Here is a 21,845-nt window from a genome sequence, read left to right as displayed (position 1 = left end):
ATAAAAATAAAATTACATTAAAAAATAATATATGCATTTCGTTCGTATTTTTTTTCGACTTAATTACTATAAAAACATTTATTTGCATCTTCGGCTGTAGTTTAATTTTAAATACATACAAATTTATAGATGTATATTTATTAGGTATATTTATACCTTCTTGAAGTAGCCCCCGTGCAGCCGCATGTGTCCATTGAGGGCCGGCACGTTCTTGAACTTGCGGTGGCAGAGGTTGCATTCCACGGGTCGCGGCTCTGGCGGCGGGCGCGCGGGGGCCGCCAGCGGGCCGCGGGCCAGGCTTGGCGGTCGCTGCTGGCTCTGTTGGGCCTACAACAAGGGCGGACATGATAGGGTTGGAATGATACAAAGCACTGCGTAAATGGATGAATATTAAAAACAAATGCAAATTATTTATTATGAAATACGTGTACAGATAAAATCTTAAAGCTGAAATTTGCACGAATAATTTTGTTGACCTACAAAAATTCCAGATAGAAAAACAATGCAAATTTCATAACGCCAGAACTCATCTAGAAACAAACGTGCTTCATGTATTGTTCAGATATTTCCGGCAATAAATGGTTTTAGGCAATGACGTTGCTTTTTATGTAAATTTTGTCTGAATTTCATCGTTCGTATCTGATATGTACGTAATATGTATAACTCAATGACAATTCAACACACCTTCAAAAAGTGTTATAAAGTCTTGAAAAGTAATGTTAAATTTTCGTAGGTTAGGTTTAGAGGTTAGAGTTTTTCATTCATGGAACAGTATACATTTATTTTAATTTATTTACATATTTTCCGTCGGGAAAGAAATGACCTCATTTGCTTCTTCAAAATTATAAATGGTTATTATTGATTCACCTACTCTACTGCAACTCATTCCCTTCAATATCCCCTCGCAAAGACTCAGAAATAATGAACTGCTCTTCCTCAACCATCATTCGACAAATTATGGATATTATTCACCATTGTCCAGAATGTGCAGACTGGTCAACTCAAGTCAAACTTTAACTTTTTGGGATAATGGTGCTGCCACACGCAAAGCTCACATCAAAAGTTAATGTACAGCGCATCATCTTTTCTACCGACACACGACGCTATCAAATATTTCTTCCTATGGTAGGAGAGGGGGTCAGTTGAATTCGAGAGCGGCCGAGGAACATAATTTCATCTGTCAAAGTGACAACTTTACTTACTGACAGCTTGAGCACGTTTTCGAAATGGATGATACTTGTCGCCTATTGCTGGATCTGTTGGACAGCTCATCCTCAGATGATGATGCCGCCAACTATATAATTGTAAATGCTATTTATAAACTTTTTAGATTTTAAACAATCTGCGCGTAAATAGCGCATTTTCACATAACCTGACATAACCTCTCCGTCGAATCAGGAAATTCGCAGTTCGCACGCCGATCGACGAAAGCGACATATAATAAATTATTGTAAAATAAGCTCAACTTTCGTCCAAGCCGTCCAATTTTTATCAAAAAACCGAATGATATTACCATATAAACATACTGAGATTAAAAATATGATTAATTTTGAAAGGGCGAAAATTTGTTTACTTCAAATTCAAATATTGATTATATTTATATTTTAAATATATGTTAAGTGTGTTATTTTACAATAATTTATTTTTCGAAATGGATGATACTTGTCGCCTATTGCTGGATCTGTTGGACAGCTCATCCTCAGATGATGATGCCGCCAACTATATAATTATAAATGCTATTTATAAACTTTTTAGATTTTAAACAATCTGCGCGTAAATAGCGCATTTTCACATAACCTGACATAACCTCTCCGTCGAATCAGGAAATTCGCAGTTCGCACGCCGATCGACGAAAGCGACATATAATAAATTATTGTAAAATAAACTTTCGTCCAAGCCGTCCAACTTTTATCAAAAAACCGAATGATATTACCATATAAACATACTGAGATTAAAAATATGATTAACTTTGAAAGGGCGAAAATTTGTTTACTTCAAATTCAAATATTGATTATATTTATATTTTAAATATATGTTAAGTATGTTTGCCAAATAAAGTTTTTTTTTTATGTTTCTAAATTTACTAGCACACATGACGATATGAGCTAACATAATAAATAAGAAATGCATTATTAGGCTGCTTATGTCATGGCTGTCAAAGGAAACACGGAACTTAGTCGGTAGCTCCGTAATTAAAATGACCCCCTCTCCTTTTTACGGCGGAGAGGGGGACGCATAACTTTTCAAATATCGCGTCGGGAGCGGTTACGTAAAATAAATTCGGTAAGCGAAGTTCAGAACCACACTTATAGCGCGTTATCTTTTTACGTGTGTCGGGTCTGTATGGGATTGTATGGCGAGCTGTATTGTGCTTTATTGTGCTTTATATTATCTGTTGATGTGAGCTTTGCGTGTGGCAGCACCATGAGTCTGAATGATTTTTGCCAGTCGCTAAACAAGTGACGGAATATTATAAGTGTCCTGTGGTCCTGACCCACGGCGTAGTCTTGACTTAATTCGACTTGTCACTTTATTTTCTTATATTATATCTACCATATGTCTTTGCTTTCATGTAACTTTGTCTACTCCTGTATTTTTCATTTGACTGTATTCCGTTAATAAATAAATTAAAAAAAATAAATGTATCTACTTTTATTTTTTATCTACGACATAAGCTTTGATTAGAAAGTTTAAAGTAAAAACCCGTGAGTTTATAAAATCTGAATATGTTTTAGGACCTGCGCCATTAAAAAAACAATTTTCATTTCAGTTAATTTATTCAAAAACATTCAAGCTTCCGAAGTGCGTAGATAAATTGAGTTATATTATAAATTAGATGCCTAGTTATAACTAACAGTCCTGACCTCGCGTAGATTAAATTGAGTTATATTATATAATTAAAATAATAAATGCCTAGTTATAACTAACAGTCCTGTGACCTCGCGTAGATTAAATTGAGTAATATTACATAAAAGATACCTAGTTATAACTCCTGTGACCTCGCGAAGATAAATTGAGCTATTTAATACAATAGATGACTAGTTGTAACTAACAGTCCCGTGACCTCGCGTCCAAAAAATGATGTATCTAATTTTTTCTAAATCAAAACAAAAACATAGTGTGACTAAGGACTGAATTTTTCTCCCCAAGAATTGGATTGAATGGCTGACTGATCTAGCAACTCCATCAAATCCTGATTGCGTAGGACCGAAATTTATTTAACTATAATGTATCTAATAATGTCTCCCTTGTTTTCTATTATCTATGTAGTCGTATAATATAATGTAAAAAATGTAATAAAAATATCTAAATTGGTTTTTATCGGAGCTACCACAGTCGACAGTCAGCAATCAGCCTGGTGTTAGAAGCGACGCCCTTTCCCTCCATTTTCTGTTTCCCGCTCTATTCCGGGTTACTCTTTTGTTCTCCGATTTTCATTAAATTTGATTTGAAAATTTGAATGGCGGACACCCGCACCCGGCATCGGGGCTTAGATTTTATTATCAAACAATTCATTTGCGTCTGACGTTTTATAATCGAAAATGAGTGGATGTAATTGAACAGTTGAGTGAAGGATTCAATTGGTTTGGTTACTTTTAGTAATTATTAACTATAAAAGATGAAGACTTGAATTGATTGGAGTTGAAATTAACTGAAAATATTAATATTTAGCTCTTGAAATTGTTTGATTGTGTTTTGCTTGCCTACCACGGGATGCCTTAAGGCTTTCTGGAAATCTCTTATAAATATTTTTAATGCTCTTAAACGTAGGGTTCCTAAAGGTTTCGATTTCTTTTGTCATAAACATTTTCATGGCAGCCAACTAATAGGATATCCTGCACTATTCATTAAAACCCCGCATTCCGATTTTCTATTGAATTATAACGTAATTCCCTTGAAGCTTTCAAGCTCTTAAAAAATATAATTTACGTTATACAGGATTTTTCAATAAGAGGTGTTATTTTGATATTTAATCGTAAAAGATCAATGGTTTCGTTGTTTGTGTGGCACGTAGCGCCGTTTTTTTGAAAGTAAACGCTGTCCAGTTTAATACCATTAATAGCCATTCACCGTAACTGTTGCTCCAGTCTCATTTTCGAAAAAGTAAGGTCCAATGACTCCGCCGGACCATAAACCGCACCAAACAGTTACACGTTGAGGATAGAGAGGCTTTTCAACAATAACTTTTGGGATTTACGAGCCCCAGATGCGACAATTTTGCTTGTTGACGAAGCCACCGAGGTGGAAATGGGCCTCATCACTCAAGATGATATGCATTTGATTCACTCAAGTGAATTTTAATAATTTCAATGCATTGTTGATGCGTGTATCGTTTCATTTTTATTAATATCGTAGTTTTTACTTGTCAAATGTCAAAAAATGACAACTTCAAAAGTAACATCTATCGAAATAACGAGCTATTCAAAATAAAACCTCTTATTGGAAAACCCTGTATTTGTCAAACTCAAAAAGCCATTACCTGTATGAAATTCCTTCAATAGAGAAACCACCAAAGCTTTTCTTCGAAAACTAAGAAAAACACCAGGTTCTGTTATTTATCATGTTACAGGTATTAAAAAAATCACAGAGTTTCTTTAAATGCTACTCAAAACATATGACGAGAGATTTTTGCTTTATTAAAAAAATAATTCATGCTTTATCAAATATTTTCGCTTACTCCTATTAATTATTATCTTTTTATATCAGCGCACTCTCTCTAACGTTCGTATTTACATATCTCCTGTTCGGCTCCATGATATTTTATCAAAATGTCAGTTAAACACATCTTTAAAAAGTGATATAGAATCATTAAAAGTGATGAAACAAAAACTAAGGCCCATTGTCCACACAATCGTCTTTTGTAGGATGCATGTAACCTACAAATGACGATAGGCGTATTTTGCATATTTGTTGTGTCCACGCTGCTTCATGCAATAGTCAGTCACGTTACAAAACGTCTCAGTTTTCTTTCAACTAGCACCGAGAAAGCATGTCTTTTGTTGTGAAAATGTCAAGTGTTGACGATGAAGTGATTATAGCATACAATTTTATTAGGAGACGACGAAACAGGCGAAGAAAGTACTGGATTCATCCATACATCGAAATAAATATAAATTGTAGATTGTTTGTTGCTGCCAGAGAGTTATCAGAGGATGATTCTGTATTTTAATCATTTTACCGAATGGCTAAACATACGTAACAAAATTTAGTCTCTACTGTTGGACCACTGATACAAAGACAAAATACTGCAATGCGGTCGGTCGAGTAGTGACATGTTGCCGCGCGCACCGCATGACGAACGCATGACGAGCGGCTGACGTGACGTTGCCGCTTCGTGGACACAGATTTCATTGTTTCTACGCAAGATGCAAGCATTCGTCTTGTAATCGTCAATTGACGAAAGCGTGCGTATGACGTGCGGTTACATGGACAATGAGCCTAAGTTAAATGGTTACCCATGTAACCTATGACTGTACTCGTGTATCACCTTTTGTAGGTGTGTTGAATTGTCATTTTGATGAGATACCCGGTCACCCTCCCTTTCAAACTATATTCTTCCTTGAACGCTTACTATAGAGCCTTAAAATCCCGGTACAGCAATATTTCCTGAAAACTTTGTTCTGAAGGCTGCATTCCGTATGTTAAGGGGAATTATCAAATGGATTATTGCGAAATTGTTTCAACGCTAAGTCAAAATATGGTTTTTGTTTATATCTGGAAATTGGTTTCTTAAGCCAATTTGATACAATACTTATTACGATAATGACTGCATAACGAACCCCTACCGTGGTAATAATACATCTCGCATCTCCAAGATCCCTCGCCCCGAGGTACTATGTCATTTTCAAATTCAAAGAAAAGGATATTAAATCTCATGCGACGCCCTTTTGTTGTGTTTGAAATAACATTTAATACGACGGTGTCTTTTCTCGGTCTTATTAAAACACGTGGCATAATTATGTTCAATCTCCGCTCTGCGCATAATCACCGACTTCGAGAGGAATGAGGTGGAATCTATCCCTGTAGAAACATGCATTGGCGTAGCGATTTCTTAGGAAAATGGGCGGTCGCATAAGGGTGAACATTTAAGAGGTATGAGCACAATTTATTTTTATTTTTTCATTGTTATATTATTAATATAAATTACATTTTATACGTATATAAATTTTTTAGTCTAATTTTATTATTTTTTTGATTGGTCATTTACAGGGCTTAACATAATAAGGAGATTATTGTAATCATTTCCTGGTTTGATAAATATAATGGTTTTGTTTTTGAAGTGAAACTTCTTTACGCGTGTTATGCAATTTCGAGGACCGGAGTAAAACCAACTCATGACCGTCATCAAAAACCGTGATCATTTCGCTATAGGAGCCTAGCCAATATTATATACCTACTTTCGGTCGCTCTCCAAACTCAGCTTCGCGGTCTAAAGGCAAAGCGCCCGATTGTCGTCGTGAAGAACCGAGGTTCAATCCCCGCTTTAACTATTTTTTTTTCTTTTTGTGATTTTTATAATAATAATTTTTTTTAAAGTGATAAAATGCTCTCGTGCTGCGACTTTTAGATATTTTGACTATATGATATTTTGGTCGAATACGTAACAACCGCGGTCTAGAGGCAGAGCGTTCGACACTCGTTATGCAGGACCCGGGTTCGAATCCCATATTTTTATAACTTTTAAATTTTTTATCAACGATTTGTAATAATGTAGTAAAAAATTAGATAAATTTGTTACTTTAAATTTAATTTACTTTACGGTACCTATATGATATTTTGGTCGAAATATAGATTACAAATCGTGCCGCTAGAGTCGCTCGGTATTTTGATTAATTATTTTTATTTTGAATCATTAAAATTACTAATCAAGGCCGATAACGCCGTGTCGCGCGAAATATCTCTCCTCGCGGTCTAGAGGCAGAGTGTTCGACACTCGTTATGCAGGACCCGGGTTCGAATCCCATATTTTTATAACTTTTAATTTTTTTTTATCAACGATTTTTTTTTTACTTATAAATATGTCAATAGACAGAAAAAAAGAGAGAATGAAATGAAAAGAGAGAGAGAAGAATACTAAAAGTTTCACTTCCGTCGTGCGTAGGCTTGCCACACACTGTATTTTTTTCTTTCGTCATTGCGTTCCAACATGTCTTACAGTGGGTATTACGGTCACCGTTCGTTGCTTGACCGTGTGTAATGATTAGATCTAAAAAGCTTGGTACTTCCCAACCTTGCAATTCTTCTTCATCTTCCCCTCTCCATTACATTTAGCCTCACAACACACACAATTTAGGAATGCCGTAGTTCCGCAATTCAATTGGTATTCGTAAATCAAAGGGGATCGCAAATCTCTCAACGTGCCATTGCTTTCCATCCTTCTTCCTACCCTTTAAAATCAACAACCACCCCTCCGCCAATTAATTAATTCTGTTTTAGACAAACAATCTAAATTATGGTTCTTTGCGCCGTTTCCAAGTTCTGCGAACGGCGTTATTTGTAGACGTCGACGTAAATCGTTGATGAAATTCTTGAATCTAGAAACCTGGAACTTGCAACCGTTCCGGGTCACCAGGTCAGCTTTACGGCGGGTTTACTATCTGCATCCACTTTGAAGTTGGCCCAAACTTCGCCTAAGCGGGTATGAATTCCACTTGCGGAACACGTCTGTTCGCAGATGTTTAAGATTATGCGAAGCTCAAAAAGCTCGCCAAATTGCGTCTACGTGAGAAATATAGCTTTGCGTAGAGTCGGAAATTATTATTTTTAAAACACGCTTGAGCAAAAATCGAAACACGTTAGGAAAATGTAATATTTTACTACCCGGCTTCGCCCATATTTGATCCTCATATTAAATTAATAAAGAACACAATTTAAACAAATGGAAGGTTTCATCGTAAATTTATACCAACTTCACAACTCGATATAAGATAGATAAGAAGATACTAGAATGATGTCGTTACGTACGACATGTCTCTGGGATTACTTGATAACTAAATTCTCAGCGAAGAATCTACAACTCTCGTATTCTGAGCTCTGCCGCCATGAAATTTGCAAAAAAACTTTTTTTGTCTCGAATTTCTTTTGTTAGTCAGCTCAAGCTATTCAGCTTGCAATGCCGATTTCGACTCAGTAGAGTTGACAAATGCGTCTGGTTTCCTAGTTCAATTCCTCGGCTAGCGTTGTCCTCCATCATCTCCAACATCTTCCGTTTTTAATGATGGTAGTAGGATTAATAAGCCGGGAATTTTCATAATGTGCCTTTATCACGGTATAAATATAGGTATATTAAAATGAAAACAAAATCAAGAGCTATAGTCAGTTCTCCGGCCTCCGTGGTCGAGGGGTAATCATCTCGACTAGCAAGCTGTAGATCGCGGGTTCAAATCTCGGCGTCCATAAGCAATTTTATTTGATTAATTTTTATTATTTCACAAATTATTCACCAATAAAAATAATATGTAGTATATTTGCGGCACGTTCCATAGCGGAAGATACTACCAGTATCGCCCTGGTAAGACCAGCACTCGGAATTGAAACATTGCTTGTTGCCGTGTTTGGTGACCAGAACTGAATAGCCAGATACTTTCCCACCTTCCTTTTCCACATCTCCTTCCCCTCCCCACTATCTTCAGCCTCACAACATACCCCAATTGGGGATGCCATAGTCTCATTGGCTCCAGGCGGTTGGGAGAATAGGGAGAGTTGGGAGTTTGGGAAAATAATTTACCATAAATATTTCAAAAAATCTATTTCCAACAATCATTAATTTCCATTTGAAAAAAATTAATACAGGTTTCCGAATTTCTCAAAATTTTGAACACATGGTTTCCTGAATCCCGTTGAACGCCAACAAAGCTTAAAAATCATGGTCTTATTTAAACGGTTCCACAAATAAATAATTATTTCTTCAATATTTGTAAATTTACTTTGTGACGTTTTTTTTTCTATTTAAATGTATATAATTATTTAATCACTGTTGAGAAGTGAGTTAGCTAAGAGCTTCACAGATGCACTCATAGATGGCAGTGCAAAGAGCTTGCTTGGAAGTCCGCAAGATGGCAGCTAGTAGCCAGTAGTCTCCAGGGCCAGATAAAATGCTCCCAGACAAACTTGGTGTTTTCAGATCTCATTTAGCCAGCTTCTAGTTAGGTCGACTATCGAGTCACCAGTGTAATACGCGAAGTATATAATAAATCAGTGATTTAATACAAAGAACTTATTCTTAATAATCTCCTTCCACGACGAGTTGGAGAACACAACAATCACAATCAAGCGAAATACGGTCGTCTTTTTCTGTGTTCAAAAGAAACCACGCCCGTTCGATAAACAACATGTTAGGTCCCGGAAACAAAGGAACACATTTAAGCAAATCGTATATAAAACATCTCCATGAATAATATAACATCCGAGTAAAAATAAAAGGCAGCCATTTTATTATTAGTCGGTCGCTTTTCAAGAGAAATATTTACATTAAATAAAGGACATGTTCGTATTTCTGTTTCTGAAATATTATGTTTCCACCGGATTTGGATATTTGCTAGGAACACTGAACAAAATGAAATCACTAGAATTGTCAATAGCCCCATTTCTGAAACGATCATCGAAGAGTGATGAAATAATAATGCTGCTTCCAACCGTCTAGAGCCAGTGAGACTATTGCATTCCCTTTGAGGTATGTTGTGAGATTGAAGATAGCGGGGAGAGGAAGGTGGGGAATACCTACCTGGTTATTCAAATTTGGTCACCAAAAAACGGCTAAAGTCATTGGTAATGGTAGTTTTACACCACGGCGATACTGAGAGTATTTTTCATTCTGAAACGTGCCGCAAATAAAGCTTATATTATTTTTAATGAATAAATTGTCAAATAACACAAATTAATCAAATAAAATTTACTTGTGCACGCCGGGATTTGAACCCGCGATCTCCGTATTGCTAGTCGAGAGCCTTACCTAACCTAACCTAACGTGACATATTATTATCCTATTCTCTCTTCACTATTTATCCTGAGTTGCCCAGTTAAGAATTATCGATAGCCTTTTTACTAAAAAGCGTTTTGTTAAATTTGTTGACGAAAAGATAAAAAACGCTGACATCGACAAATTAAAAATAAAATTTCGACTCCTAGGCCCCAGATAGATAAATGAAATTGATTATCTGAATGAATTTCGATATTTGTAACTACGGAGAGAAAACTTACTGATATAAAATGTTACTAATTTATTGAGAATATCTTTAATTATTCGTTTTTCGGTTAAAAACGGGACTGCAGGCCTTTAACGAATGAATTGACAGGTTTCCTAATAAACCATAAGTAAAACACGCATGTGTTATGGCGATGTCGGAATACGTGTTCATAAAAATTCCAAAATTTTCGCATTTAGTCAATATATAATAACAGGATAAACGCAGCTACATGAACACGTATTCCGATAAACTATGAAAGTACTAATAGTTTATTAGGAAATGGCCTGCTTACACCTTTTTAACACGATTTTAATCAATCAGCAACATTCATTTTTCTACTTGCGGAACTCTGAATGAAGCACATGAAAAAAACAATGTATTTTGCAAGAGAAAGTTAACACGCAAGAGTTCTGGGAGATAACAAAAATAGTTTTTTTTTGGTTCAGTAAATAAAAAAAAACACTATAAGAGGAGCACCCATTATATTATTGCAGTATTATTCTGAACAAACTATGGTGCATGAACACGTATTCTAGTATATAGTGAATGTACTGAAAGTTTAATCGGAAACGACATGGTATCATGTTTTTAACATGATTTTAACAAATCAGCTATACTCATTTTTGATTTTGTGTGTTCATGTGTTTGATCGATTTCACCGGAAAAGAAAAGTAGAATTTACTTCGGGGAATACATACGCCCACATTACGCTTTTATCTGTTCGGTGGTTGGGCATTGTATGTAAAAGATATCGTTACTTTGAGGTTATTGTGCAATATCATTATTAAATTTATTTTCAGCTTTAATATTTCAGCAGCGTAAATTAGAATTCTTGTAACTCGACTCCTTTCGCGTGTCTGCCACGTTTCTTGGGAGACTAGGTAACTGATCGCCTCGTTAAGACCTCTTATCAACAAGTACACATAATTTTAAATGGTATACTTGGTTAATTTTTAGAGCAATTTTTGTAAAATCTTACCTTTAAAACGCTTAACAAAGATGGCAAATAACTAAAGCTGTACCGAAAATTATCATAACAATATTTTTAATCACTCTACTTAGTTTAAACCTACGAAATTACAAAGAAATAGCTATAGCTTAATGTTGAAATTCTAAGAACTTTAACTTATTACCTCCATGACGATGTCTATAGTCATCTTTCAAATAGATGGAATTAACGAATTATTTTCACTATGAGAAAAGCTGAATCCGACCTAGACGTTAAGAAGTGTTGCAAAATTGGTATTTTAGCTATCAATAATTAACGTAATATGATAAATTTTACTAACTATTCTATATGTTCAAAAAATAAAAATAATATGAAAATTAAAACAATGTGTACATGACATTATGTCTCATTCTCTGCCTATAGTTTGTCATTTTACTATGAAACTGTTGAACCATGATAAAGTAATGAGGTGCTTTGAAAAACATGTTGACAATGCGCGAGCTGCTGTTGTGATTCCTCCAGATAACGTCAGCGAACAGATGAAAATTGACCTTACTTTGTAGGTTCATCCAATGTTCAATATGTTGAACATGAAATACATATCTCCAATTCGGTATTTTCGCTCACAAACTTTCATCGACAGCAAATGGTGTCCTATTTCGGTCAACATTATTGCAAGATGTTCATAAACAATAATCAAATAAAAACCGGCAACAAGATTTGATGTTTTGCTTCCACCGAAGGATACTTAATCCGACGCAACATGTTACCTGCATACCCATGAATTAGGTCAGGGATCATCCGTTGCATTGTCGATGAAGGAATATGTAGAGTTCTCCTCACGCCTTATTGTGGACAATTTATTCGCATCCCTCTAGTTGATGATACTCAAGGATATGAGAAAGTGCTTTACATTTTTAGCATTTGCCAAAAGGTTACTTTTATCACCACTATGTAACTCTCTCCGCTCTTCTAATTACGAGTGAATTTGATGCGGTGGTAATATGATTGTGGCGTCGAGAAGAATCCAGATTAACTAATTAATAATAAACCCCTCGACCTACTTAGTACCTTTCTACGAGTTTTACTTTTTTTCTACTACCTTTCAGCTCGGATCGTAAACAAAGCAACATACCGGCAACAATACGATCGCGCAGTCAGTCTGGCATATTACGACAACTCGCCAAAAGGTTCGAGTCTACCGCCTATGCATAATTGCCGCGCGGTCGAAGATTCTTGAAACGCCCAGACTGTGCGAGTGCCTCGGATTTAGTTGCAATTCATCTACGTACGGCCGGTGGCAACCCACCGGCCGTACGGTATAAATAAGCCCGACGCAGCGAGTCAGCCAGTCAGTCATCAATCTGCCGTCAGTGGACAAATCTCACGAGTGACGATCGGCGCGTCCCGCGCCCCTTCGCAAAGAACAATACACCCGGCTCCACCCGTACAATCATGGACTCCATCGGGACATCATCATAGCGCCTCGGCCACGTCCCTGGCCAGCGCTACACGGATTACAGCGCCCTGGTTCCAGCGTCTCTGACCAGCGCTTCATCCACGCATCATGACCACCATAAGGACATGCAGCATCCTCACTGGTCTACGCAGCTCCCGCTCAACCGCCTACAAGGTCCGCCGCACCTTCGGCTTTCCCGTCAGCACTGGAGTATTGATTCCCCAGATCGCCAGTGACTGACAGTTATCGAGTCCCGGTCACCAGCGCCCGGCGTCGACTCACTGACCCGCGCCTGACCAGCACATCACTGCAGCGTCCGGAGAATACCACATCTGTCCACCACTCTCATTACGGCCACCTGACTCATCAATAAACACAGTGACCTTCACCACACGCCTTTCATTTCGTGCCTCTCACCATTGATCCCCAAATGATAAACAAAATACGTATGTCATTGACAGGACAACCGTGAGGTAATAATGGCCATGAACTCTGATCGAAAGGAGCCACTAAGCCAAGTGTAACGTTGGCAGAAATAGTAAAAAACTTTTTTGATGAAACATGAAAAAAATATCGTTTGTCCGGCTGATATTTGTGCAACTTTGGTCCATATGTGGTAATGACCTTTATTTGTGTCTGGCCTCAGCAACACTTTTGTAAATGAGTGGAAGTTGTACTGCTTCTTAAGGAAGTATTATCACGAGTTGGAAAACCAGATGACAAGACGACAGAAAAAACTTTCTCAGAAGGCATCCATTGTCCGTAATATATTATGGTCTTTTCCAAATCAGTCAATGTTGAAATTGAGGAGTTGCAGGAGGAGCTTTAAAAAGGCCATCGTGCAAAAGATGGTAATCGTGTGCCTCTAACGCAATAATATCATTTTCCATATAGTGGCAAATCTCGTCTTCGTTGTAAACTGTGCAAAAAAAATCTGACGGTTTGTCATTGCAGTGATTGTGACCACATTCTTCATTTTGACTGCTTTGAACAGTATCACCTGGAAAATAATTTTCCCAGATTCGGCTAATATTCCTCATCCTTTAATGATTTTTCGAATTCCAATTTTGGTATAATATGTATTTTACATTAATTGAGCGTTATTTTAATTGAATTATGTAAAAAAAACCATAACTTCATTTAATTTTGTCAATACATTTCATATAGTTAAATGCATTTTACCCATAAATAACATAAATTTAGCTAGGGGGGTTACCTCCAAGCGTGCATCCATTTTCTACACGCTCGCGCTGGGTGGGCGAAAAATTCCAAAATTTTATGTCGGTTTCTCTTTTACGTTTCAATACGTAAGGTTTTAAAATACACAGTACTTTATAAAATAAATAAAAAAAATCAACACGCTTTTTGTAAGACCGTAAATGAAAAAGTAATTGGATATAATATTATATAAATATTACTCTTCGGGTTTGGAAGTTTTCCTATAAATAGGTTAAGTATTATATAGATTTGAAAACATTATAAAGGTATATTGAACGATTCACGTGTAGCATCTATTCCCTATATTGATATATAAATTTTCTAAAATATTTGATTCGCTATAACAAAGATAAATGTTCCTTATTTATCTGAAGAATATTGCAAATCCGTACAACTTTCTCTAGAAGTTAAGGAAGGATAAAAAATAATAAGTCAAGTATTCCGAAAATTGTAATAACGAGGGATTTCTGAGAAAAGTATCTCGCGATATAACAAGCTAACTTGCTGGGGTATAATGAAATTTATTTTCAGAAATTAAAGGGATTCTCAAAAGATACTTGTCGGAACTCTGAAGGAAGCACATGAAAAAACTATTTATTTTTCAAGAGTTAACGCGCCTTCTGGGAGATATGGTTTCTATTAATCATTGAAACGAATATAGACAAAATAGTTTTTTTTGTTTCAATATAAAAAAAATAACAATAAGAATGGTAGGATCCAGTGGCGCACTGAGATTTTTCCAAAAATAAGACATGTAGCATTTTATGCGTGCGTAATGTTTGCAGTGGTTTTAAAATACTTCAACTGGTAGGAACTGGCTTAAGCACTGTACACTACGGAAATTGTTGTGTAATTCATGGGAAATCGTTTTCTAACATTTATTATGGACTTCACCTGGCGGCAGGAAAATGAAAGAAACCAACTGCGCCCTGCGATTATCAAATATCTATAATCATGTGTATCACCATCACCAGTCATTGGATTGCATTAAGTCGGAAACGGACTGCACCTTGCGAGGGTAAAGTAATTTTCGTCTATGGTAATGTTTTTTATCAGTCATTACGTTCGAAAAATTCTAGTCATTCAACTATGACTGAAAAATGTGTCCAAAATGATGTTAGTGGCAATTAGTATTGAATTTAAAAATAATAATTCAATTACGCGTAGCATATTTTCATTTCTTAACTCGCCCCACCCTCCAAGTCAAATTCCTTGATACTCCACTTGTAGGACCAGTATTCATGATGAGATCAGAAAAGCCAAGTGCTTCCCAACCTTCCACTTTCTTGTCCTTCCTTTCCATATCCTTTTCAACGTTAAAACATTACCCAATTAGGGATGTCATAGTCCCGCTAGCTCCTTGCAGTTGGAACTCTATGACACCGTGTTTCATGACCATACCACGAAACTTCATGGCGGATTGTTCAATGTTCATGCTAATCAACGATAAAACATCCCGGTGATAACTATACACTATCAGTATTGCATTGGTTACAGAAGCATTCACAAACAAAGAACAATTGTAGAATTTATTTATTATTATTATTAATTCAAATAATCTAAACCTACCGGCTGCGCCATTATAATTTTCGGTGTTTTCGCCACCAGAGACGTACGTTCAATAACATGAGTAAAGTGATTTAAATAATACTTGTAACTAATAAATAAAATAAACTAAATTTTTACTAACTGATGCATTAAAATCCACAAAAGAAAGCTTTATTATTATATATGTTGGAATAACATTATCGTATAACGTCAATCAGATCATTAGAGCGCGATAACTTGAAGGACAGAATCAAAGTGAGTTTGTTTAGTAGCTCCGAGCTCTGGGACTGTGGGACTGACTGTTTGTTGAAGGAAAGCGCAGGGTAAAGCTAATATTGGATAAACCAATGTCTGCTGGTCGTGTATATTTAGGGAAACTTTCAGCGCATATAAATGGAAAGAAAATCACCACATCATTTTTTAAAGTAGTACATAGGTATATAGTAGCCACTGGCAGAGCGTATGTACGTCATCAAGATGGGACGTATGTCGTATCCTGCTTGGTGTAATATTGATGGGTTACAGGGACCATTTTTCTATTATTAAAATGACCTTTATAATAGAATATAATAATAATAATTTTAAGAAAATACACAGATTTAGGAAATGAAATTAAAAGGATTTGGAATTCTCAGAGTCTAAAAATATTACCACTTATTATTTCGGCTACTGGCATTATACCTAGCTCCCTCATTAAAAATTTAGGCGTATTAGATCTGTCAAAGAATTTATATATAAAAATGCAAAAATCAGTCATTTTAAATACATTTAGGATTACGAAAGATTTTTTAAATATTTATGTTGAGGGATCAGTAGGATTTATAGGTCCAGTTAGGAGTTCTACCGAGCCGAACCCTCTGATATGAAAATATCTAGAGTCGGTGAATTATTTTCCCATTTGATCTCTGGTGATTTGACGCGTTGTTTTTTTATATAAAAATAATGATTGGATTATTTGTATAGCGCCGTTTTCGTGAGAAAATCACCTCAAGGGCGCTTAACAACTTAACAACTTATTTATGCATTTAATTTATTCCTAGCACTTTGACTTTCAGCTTATTAATTTTGGCTTAATGTCGAGTGATTTACAACTAAGAATTTTAACTAATGACTTTAAAAAGTACATATTTTATAACCGAGTGGGTATATTATTAAAGATGTAGTGTTAATAAATACATACATCGGTGATTAAGCTACATACGATTTTATTTGTATTCATCATACATAAATGCATAGAATCGAAATAAATTTTGTGTGTAGATATTTTACTTGTTCAGTCGCAAATATTTGTCTGAAGAAATAACTATATAAAAACATAAAATTGGATTGGACTGTATATAAGTACATAAAGTACAGTAAGTTAAATAACAATTATAGACAGAGATATTTATATATTTTTTTAAAGTGATTTTATAATTCCAATGTTCGAAAATACGTTCTTAATTAAACCCTTCAGATTATTAACACAAATTAACTGATAACTTCAAGCATTATAATTTTTTCTTATTAAAAATCATCTGGTATTTTGCCAAATATCTTCATAGTATCGCATATATTATTACTTAACATGAATATTTTTTTTTTATTAATACATTTTTTAAATTACACAGTAGTTCTGATAGGTGAATCGGAGGATCAGTGATCATTCTTTCGACTGTGGTTTGGTAAAACCCTTCAAGCCACAAGATGAAAACTTTACAAGATTCTATAAAAACAAATATTTATAGATTCGTAAAACTAAAAAAAAATCTTGAAGTTTATCTGAAAATAGTTTATCAAAATTTTGATGTAAAATGTTCCAATTCTGTTGATAATTTTGAAAAAAATGAGGGTTAATTTCATAATTTCTAGAAATTATCTAAAAAAATATTATGCATAAATATAGATTTTAAAGTTAAAAATTGTTTAATTAGCAAAAATTACTTTAAGACGTCATGCGTTGAAAACTGTTCTACATGAAACCACTGAAAATTGAAATTCCTAAAAAATGTGTCTTGAAGGGTTTTACCAAACACTCATTTGTGCCACTGATACATTAATTATTAATTTCTAAAAGTATTGCTGTGTTCGTATCTATATTAATTTTGAGATAAAAGTGATTTGGATAAGTTATAATGACTAATTTTATTTGGTCATAAATAGTCACGATTATTTTTTGTTTTTGATTTTTGATTTTGATGTAGTCACAATATAGAAAAAAATATAAAATACTCCCGTAGAAATGAATAACATGAATACAACTTTAATGTCGTACATGCATACAACTTTAATGTCGTACATGCGTACAACTTTAATTTCGTACATGCGTACAATTTTAATGTCGTACATGCGTACAACTTTAATGTCGTACATGCTTACAACTTTAAAATGGTGTTTATACAGAATTGCATCACTATTATTTTATTAATCATCAGTCGTTATGTAAAATCCCATAAAAACGTGTAAAACAAATAAATAAATATATATTTTTGACAAAATATTCAAAAAATTCCAAGATTTCCATGACGATGATTAATTCATAAAGTTTTCATTGACGGTATGAACATTTTGCTTGTTATTTTTATAAACTTTCATAAAAAATAATTGTTTTGCATCAAGGTATTCTACATTACCAACGATTTTACAAGCAATGTGTAAGTGCCAGTTGTTTACAACGAAAACTATGCCGTGAAGCAAAAATAAGCGTAATATAATATACAACCGTTAACTTAAAATCCCATCTGTTTTTTTGGTTTATGAAATAATTTTATTACATCAGTACCGTACCTAGATATTATAATTGCTAGTATATAATATGTATTAGGTAGGCATCTAATATAATTATGTACAATATATCACGGCATAATCTATGGTTTAGGGTAGTGGGTAGGAGATGTGAGTGAGGACATCAATCATCCATATTTTGGAGGCTTTTGATAATTAAGTTAAACATATTAATGTTGTGGGAGAGCGTGTTTAGAAGCCAGGCCCAGTGATTGCTCAGTATATTGAAATATAAAGTGTGGTGCAGTGATTAATATATATAGAACTGATTGTTTCACAGACTCTGAACAGTTAATCAAATTTCAGAAAGTCCTACTTAAGTTTTTTTTATAGCAGTATTGTTTTGTGAAACAACTGCTCCATGATGGAATAAAAGCAGAATTTAAATAGAAATTTCATAAAACTTGAATTTTGACTTTGAAATTTGATGAATTGTTCAAATTCTGTGAAATAACCCGTCCCATGTGAAGCGAGGTAGGTATAAGGAAGATAAAAGGACACACAACACCATATAAGAATATTGATTTAGCTATCTCAGTACTACCCAGCTAGCAGAAATAATCATGGGACAGTGAATTCTGGTAGCGAAAAAATATATAATTTGGAAACAACTTTCGTAGCACCATTAAAAAAAAAAATCATAAACGACGATTTGTAAAATTATTTTTAAAACAGGAAAAGAATTGTGTTGAGAATAGTTAGAAAAACGGTAGAAACATTGTTTTACACAAAGAAAGTGCATTATTTACCTTTGGCCTCTGAAATGTTGGTGTGTGGAACAGTTGAGAGATCCAGTGGTCCATGGTTAGCTTCTCCAGCGTACTGTGTTTGGTCAATTTGTTCCGATATGGTCTGATCTAGTCAGGTAGCTTTGCCCAATTTAGCCCAACTTAGGCTGATTTTATCAATTTGGATTGAAATCTCCCAAACTAGGTTGATTCCAGAGCTGGCCTAAGTAGGCTGATTTAGACATTCTAGCCAAATATGGCATAATCTAAGCTGATTTTGTCAATATGCGTAATGTGACCAAACCTGTGTTGATTTGCCCGATCTAGCCAAACTAGGTAGATTTTGATAATTTGGTGACCCAACCTGTTATCCTGATTTGGTCACTTTCTCCTGATCCCAGCCTTGTTAAAATGATTTGGATAATCTGGATTATTAAGGTCCAACCTAGGCTAATTTGATTAGGCCCTTCTGTCCCGATCTGGCCCCGTCGCTAGTCGCTAGCGCGCCACATCCAGCAGCAGCTGTGTCCTGCGCGGTTCACTCCTCCAGTGATTAATCGTCGCCCGAAACACCAGAAGAACAATCATAATGATATAATCCGAGCTGGAATTAGCCCCGCCGGCTTTGGCGCCCGCCGAACACTGTTTCCGATATAATCCGATTACAACGCCGACCGTCAAATTTATCACAACGAAAACAAAACAGTAAAATCACAACCGAAAAGTTTTTACCCTACGCACAAAAAATTAGCACACACTTTTACATTTTTATCCCACGCTGGCAACCTTTATACCACTACCTACGTCAAATAACGTATAAAGTTTATTTTTTACGTAATGATCGTACAAACTAATGGTCTCCTGTTGCACTATCTAAGTAGAAATGTTCAATTATGAAAATGGTTTTCATGCAAATATCCCATAGGATTGGACCGCTGCAGATTAAGCGAGACTTCACAATGCCACTATGTAATTACTTCAGTAAGTACTGCGTTCAACTTCAGGGAAAACTTCAGGGAAAAAGAGGAATAGAATAAATAAACACATTATAAAGTATTAAATATTCTACCTGTAAAAAGTATTTTTTGTAAAATTTGGAAATATCCGAATGCATTATGTATATTTTCAGGCACAAATTATATGTAATATATATTTTTAAATAACCGTCTTTATAAATGTAGTTTTTAAATTATTTAACATCTTGCACATAACTTTTACATGTAACCTAAACGGTAAAATATAATGTTCCAAACAAAAGTTATTTTAACACTGTCTTCAAAAGGAGGTAACATCTTTCGCTTAAGTTTATAAAATTACAGATTTTCACGCTTTTCTTTAAGTGTTATTTTAAATTTTATATTTTTTAATTGCTTGATATTCTCAATAATTCTAGGAGCACATTTTAGCAACCAATTTCCCGCACGGCGTCTCCGTTAATTCTAACACGATGTGCGAGGGTATCCGAATCAAGTGAGATTTTTTAATTTCTCGCGAAAATACGTTGGACAGTGAAACCTGTTTGACGGATTTCGTAAAGACATGACTGGGGCGGACTAAGAGCTTTAAAAACATCTGAGTACTAAATAAGTTTGGAACTACAAGTAAAACGTTGCTACGTTCTTTGTATATGTATTATCATCAAAAACTTTTATTTAGTATCTGAGTTTCAACACTTTTTTACACATAGACCTTCCAGACAGAAAAGTTGCATTACTTTTGCAATTCCAGTGCACACTATTCGAGAGTTTTTAGTGCTTGGCGCACGTATTTCTTTTCAACACTTAATATTATTATTTTTAGTGTTTTTAGTGATATAAAAGTTACTGGAATCATCAGATCATCATGGTTCAACAATTCAAAAAACTAGTTATATAACGTGAAATCTTTAACATATTGAAATAAAAACATCAAGAGCAGGGGAGAGAGAAGATGCGAGACTTATTATTGAACGGTTGGAATTTAATGTTTGTGTTATTTTTTGATAATTTTTATGTCTCTTGTAGACATCATAAAAAAACATATACCTATGTAATGATAACACATATATTATTATATTGAATCATTATTGTTGAGTGATTTGTTAATTTTAAATTGACGGAGATATTTAAATACGAATATGGTAGCGCAAATAGTTAACACATTTTCAATGTTATTTCATGTCGAATTATCAGAATAAAACATACATTTGTAAAGTGCTCCCAAAAATATTTTTTACGCTTGTTATTCAAATCACATAAATATGATTAAATTTATTCACGTTACTAATGTGAAATAATAATAAGGCTTCCATTAACAATAATTTTAACAAACGAACGAATTGGAATAAAAATTTTATTTGTATATTATCATTTAAATTATAAATTTTTTGCAATGTTGAATGCAATACGAGTTTCTAACAATTATGCATAATTAAACAGAGAGATTGCAGCAAAACATATGTTCATTTCAAAGTACTTTTTAAACTCAAAAGTATTAGGAGCTGTGTTGAGTTTTTCACTACTAATTGAATAAACTATAACATTTTGCATTAACTTCCAACTTTGAAGTTACTTTTAAAATGTTATATTTTAAATTTAAGTCTATCACATAAAAAAATTATGAGTAGGTCTATAAAAATAATGGGTAGGTAAAAATTCTTTCAATCTTGTATATTCTTTAAAAGTATATGCTGAAATTTCTTACTGTATACGTTGATGGCCTTCGTAGTCGATCGGTGAGGCTTTCGACTAGCGATCCTAAGGTCGCGGGCTCGAATCCCGGAGCGCGCAAGTAAAATTTTATTTGACGAATTTATTTTATTTCACGATTTAGTCATTTGCGGCACGTTCCGGAGTGGAAGATACTCTCAGTATTGCACTGGTGTAAGACCACCATTCGGAATTGAAACATTGCTCGACATGGCTTTAGCCGTGTTTGGTGACTAGATCTGAATAGAATGGTACTCCCTTACCTTTCTCATCTTTGTCTCCTTCCCCTCCCTACTACCTTCAGCC

General features: G+C 34.8%; 1 protein-coding gene across 2 annotated transcripts in view; it reads right to left on the bottom strand.

Annotated features, from left to right (window-relative positions):
* LOC149416851 (uncharacterized) overlaps window positions 1-21,845 on the bottom strand; it is a 406,606-nt gene that overhangs the window by 19,860 nt on the left and 364,901 nt on the right. For both annotated transcript variants that reach the window (XM_089641014.1, XM_089641015.1), the window contains one exon: window positions 157-327. In XM_089641014.1, the coding sequence (XP_089497140.1) occupies window positions 157-327 (171 nt within the window). The remainder of the gene's footprint in view (window positions 1-156; window positions 328-21,845) is intronic.

This window comes from Hesperophylax consimilis, chromosome 16, assembly GCF_061612785.1.
Source record: "Hesperophylax consimilis isolate HC1 chromosome 16, BYU_Hcon_1.0, whole genome shotgun sequence".
NCBI lineage: Eukaryota > Metazoa > Arthropoda > Insecta > Trichoptera > Limnephilidae > Hesperophylax > Hesperophylax consimilis.
This window is presented reverse-complemented; position numbering and strand designations above follow the sequence as displayed.